At 35.8% G+C, this 4,487-nt stretch overlaps 1 protein-coding gene across 3 annotated transcripts in view; it reads right to left on the reverse strand.

Moving 5' to 3' along the window:
• Window positions 1–366: 366 nt before the first annotated feature.
• Window positions 367–4,487, reverse strand: part of LOC106876167 (AT-rich interactive domain-containing protein 2) — a 66,492-nt gene continuing 62,371 nt past the window's right edge. For all 3 annotated transcript variants that reach the window (XM_052977180.1, XM_052977179.1, XM_052977181.1), the window contains 2 exons: window positions 2,229–2,320; window positions 367–1,727 (listed from right to left, as the gene is read on the reverse strand). In XM_052977180.1, the coding sequence (XP_052833140.1) occupies window positions 1,622–1,727; window positions 2,229–2,320 (198 nt within the window). In that variant the 3' untranslated portion in view covers window positions 367–1,621. The remainder of the gene's footprint in view (window positions 1,728–2,228; window positions 2,321–4,487) is intronic.

Here is a 4,487-nt window from a genome sequence, read left to right on the forward strand (position 1 = left end):
CAGCTCCTGCAGCCGAAAGCCATTCACTTCCATCTACACCAAGGCATCCATCGGGTTGCAACAATGTCATTACGTCTGTTTCTCTCCCTTCACCACTTGATAACTAGTCTTGGTGCGTTTACGTCCCCCATAGCAGTTCAGCAAAAACAGACTGACGGAATAAGCACCAGGCTTTTAAAAAATAAGCATGGGGGTTGATACATTCAACTAAAACCCTTCTAGGCACTGCCCCAGCATGGCTGCAGTCAAAAGAGTGAAACAAGCAAGAGGTTGGAAATAAAAAGACAACGGTAAAATTTCAAACAGAAAAAAAAAATTTTTTTTTTTAAATTAAAAAACATTGATTTAAGAACCAAGCAGTGTGGCTTTAGTTTATCTCATAGATTAAATTTATTTTTGAAATCGAGTTTTAGAAAAATGACACATGTTAAAGTCCTTCAATTCCCATGAATGCAAAAAAAAAAAAAAAAAAAAAATTAACTTTTTGCTACAACAGAACAAATTTTTTTTTTTTTTTAAAATCTTCTTTAAATGAAAAGTGGCAACATTAGTTCGTTCTCTCACTTTTGCCGAAGTTTTTTCCTGACACACACTCACACACACGTACATACAGACATACACACAAACACGTACATGTGTGTATGTATATGTATATGTGTGCGTGTGTATATATATACGTGTGTGTGTGTGTACATATATATATATATATATATATATATATACACATATATATATATATATAATTTTCTTTATATAATAACAATAATAATCATTACTATTATTGTTCAATGTATGTACATGTCTGTGTGTATGTACGTGTATGTATACGATGGTATCTGTGTTTAAGTGCCATTTTATAATTATTATTATTTTTTCTTTTTTTTTATTAATATATTATTGTTTTTGTCCTTTTTGCTTTTTTGTTTTCTTTTGCTTCTTTCTCTCTTTCCAAAAGAAAAAGGGAAAAAGAAAAAAAAAATGGTTAAATACAATGAGTAAGCGGTGGTTGTCACAAATGTGTGTTGTGATGTTCCCCCTATGAACGTAGAAGTTATAGTAGTAGTAGTAGTAGTAGTAGTGTTAGTAGAAGTTGTAATTTAATCAAGTGTGTGTATGCGTGTGTGTGTGTGTGTATGTGGTGGTGAGGGGAGGGTCAGAGTGGACTGGTGTGTTTGGTGATGTCTAAAAGGCTAAAAAGAGACACTTTGTACAAAATACTGACTTGACAGGCAAAATGATGGTATGTAGAAGGTAAGCAGAGGGGGGTGGGCTCTTTTTTTTTTTTTCTTATTTTGGGGATCAAATGGCTCAGTGACACATGTAACAAACCATACTCGCAGCTAAAAATAAAAAATAAAGATGAAGACACTCTATATACACACACATGCATACATACACACACACAGAGCTTTTAAAAAACAGATTATGAAGATGTTTGGTCAAGTGATGTCATATACACTATTTTTTTTTTTATTTGTTGATGAGATGATGTGAGAAAGGAACAAGGAGAGAGAGAGAGAAAGAGAGAGAGGAGAAATTATACCAGCAGGGGTGAAATAGATGAATGGGGTGAGAGGAGGTGTAAGAAAGAGCCAGCAGGTAGGTGACTGCTCACGGCCTGCTAATGATGCTCAAGGATTTCCCAAAGGCAGTTAGCTAATGCATTGGAGGATTCCACTGCGCTCATTGCAGTGTAGCCCAAGTAGGTCTCATGCTTCTTCAATATTCTGAAACAAGAAAGAAAAAAAAAAAAAGAAAATTAACACATTACATAATGACAGGATATCGATGAGATAAAACAACCCCAGAGTTTAACCGGTACTCATTTTATTGACCCCAGCACAATTTAAACTCAGAACATAAAAGTGGATGAAATACTATTAAGCATTTCAACGGGCATAATGCTAATGATTCTGACAGCTCCCCATCTTATATAATAAACATGATATTGATGACGAGATAAAACAAATAGAAAATATGCAATAAACAATAAAATTACAAAAAAAAAAAAAAAATTATGATAGAAAGTAGAAAGGAAGGTAAGGAAATGGAATTATTATTTGCAAAATATTCTTGATATTTCTACAGATTGAGGGCAGCAGAGAAACAGTTAAGATTTGGGTGATCGAAGAGATCTTAACGACTGGTGTTGGTGTAACTTAGCAGTTTGGCAAAAGGGACTGACAGAATAAGTACCAGACTTTAATGCTTTCAGCAAAGTTACCAACCTTCGGCCAAGTGTTGAGTATCGTGATAAATTCCTTAAAATCAAAGCTGCAGTTAATCTGATGTGTTTTGTAACTGGTCCTTCACGAGCTTCCTGCAGAAAAGCCAAAATAAAAAAAAAAGAAGTGAATTCTAAATGTAACAAAGAAAAAAAAAAAAAGAAAAAGGAAAAGAAGCAGCTTATATAACAACATCCTTGTTGCTATAAGTTGTATTTAATCTTTTATTTTCCGTTCAGTTTGGATGATGCAAAGCTGATAAAAACACTGTATGCACACACACAAAACCTACATACACACATGCACAAACACAGAGCTATGGTAGAAGAAACTTGCTTAAGGTGTTGCACAGTTGGACTGAATTATGATAAAATGTGGCTCATTTATTAGATAATAGCAGGTGCTCGCCAAAATGGAGATTAAATCCAGCCCAAAATATCCTACCAGTTTTACATTCAAACTGACTAGATCACGCCTCTCACACTTACCCTACAATGTCATTTCTAACAATGAACAATCACATCATTGAAATCTTCAAGCTTTGAGATAATGCATGATTAATTCAAAACAATTCTTTTATTGTTTCATACGTTTCAGCCCCCAAGGCTGTGGCCATGCTGGAGCACCGCCAGTAAATAAATAAGCATTACATCTGACACAATAATCTGAATGTTAAAGGATTAAAATGAAACTTCCCTCAGTCTTGCTTCAACACTTATTTCTTGGAAAACCTGTTACACCTCAATCCTGACAATAATCTCACACACAATAAGTCTTGAGAGAAAGTAAGTAGACTGTATTACTGGTATTTCTATTATTAATCTCTGAAGGGATGAAAGGTGAATGTCTGAAAGAATTGAAGCTTATTGTTATCAGGTGTTTTTTTTTCGACACCTTCAGTAACGAGTCTACTTTGTAATGTTATTGTTACTGCTTTTACACCTGTGTGTTGGCACTTGACAGGACAAACAGACAGAGCGGAAGAGGTGGGGGTGGGGAACAAGATAGAGAAGCACCAGCATTACAGAATATCTTGGTGAAGAGTATATGGTAAAATTTCATCTTGTGATCTCAGAGTCACTCCATCATTGGAACACTGCGACCTCTGTCTGTCTGTCTCTCCTTCAAATACTTTTACACTCAGTGACATGTGTACACACCCATCACATCCAACAAACTCTTGGGATGTACCTGTTCCTGAAACTATCCTTTACTTATCCGAGCTGTACCATCACAAAATATTGATTCCAAATTTTAGCACAAGGCCAGTAATTTCAGAAGGGTTAAGTCAATTAGATCGACTCCAATGTTCAGCTGATCCTTATTTTATCGACCTTGAAAGGATGAAAGGCAAAGTCCACCTTGGTGGAATTTGAACTCAGAACATAGAGACAGATCCTTGTTGCCTGCTGTGCTAATGATTCTGCCAGCTCATCGCTATCACGAATACCATCTGCTAACAGCATCCACCCTGCTGCCAAACAAACATACAAAGACATGTCATACAATTTTAATTAGTGGAATGTGAGGAAAATTAGAAAAAAACTTGATGACAAAACAAATGGGTTAAAAAAAAAAAAGATACAAAAAAAAGAAAAGAAATCATTCAAAATTATATCTAATAAAAAAAAATAAAAATTTCAGGTCAAAAACAATAACAACAAAATAGACATAAACACATCAAAAGATATTTACAAGAACATCAAGCAACAATGAGAGAATAGGGAAAAAAGTTATCCTGCAAAGTTACTGAGGGAAGCAAGCAGGAATCTGAATGCAGCAAAGATGATATTTAAAGCTCTAAAAGTATCATGCACACACACATTGGATTAATATAGCAGTCTTTTGGGTTTTTTCTGGTTTTAAGCGCTTGCTTTTTCTACAGCCTCTCCCTGATAGCAAACAATTTCTTCCATGCAGCATGTTCTTGTTTATTGTGCGATTTTATAAACACTGCTCTCCTCCTCCTCCTCCACCTTGATGAATGTGTGTCATTGAGCTCGGACACACCACAACGGCTCACGAGATAAACCTCTGTCCAACCCTTGCCGTCCACCCCACACTCACACGGTGAAGAGAAAAGAGCTGAAAACATCAGCTGGAAAGGAATGACAAAGTGGAGGGAAAAGGATAAGGAAAACAGAAAAGAAAGAAAAAGAGAGTTTCAGATAAGAATACTTAAAGTGTGTTGTCTACCACCACCACCACCCCTCCAAACTCACCCATGGGATATTATATATCCGCCCCCACCCCCACCCCCGC

The sequence above is a fragment of the Octopus bimaculoides genome, chromosome 27 (genome assembly GCF_001194135.2).
Source record: "Octopus bimaculoides isolate UCB-OBI-ISO-001 chromosome 27, ASM119413v2, whole genome shotgun sequence".
NCBI lineage: Eukaryota > Metazoa > Mollusca > Cephalopoda > Octopoda > Octopodidae > Octopus > Octopus bimaculoides.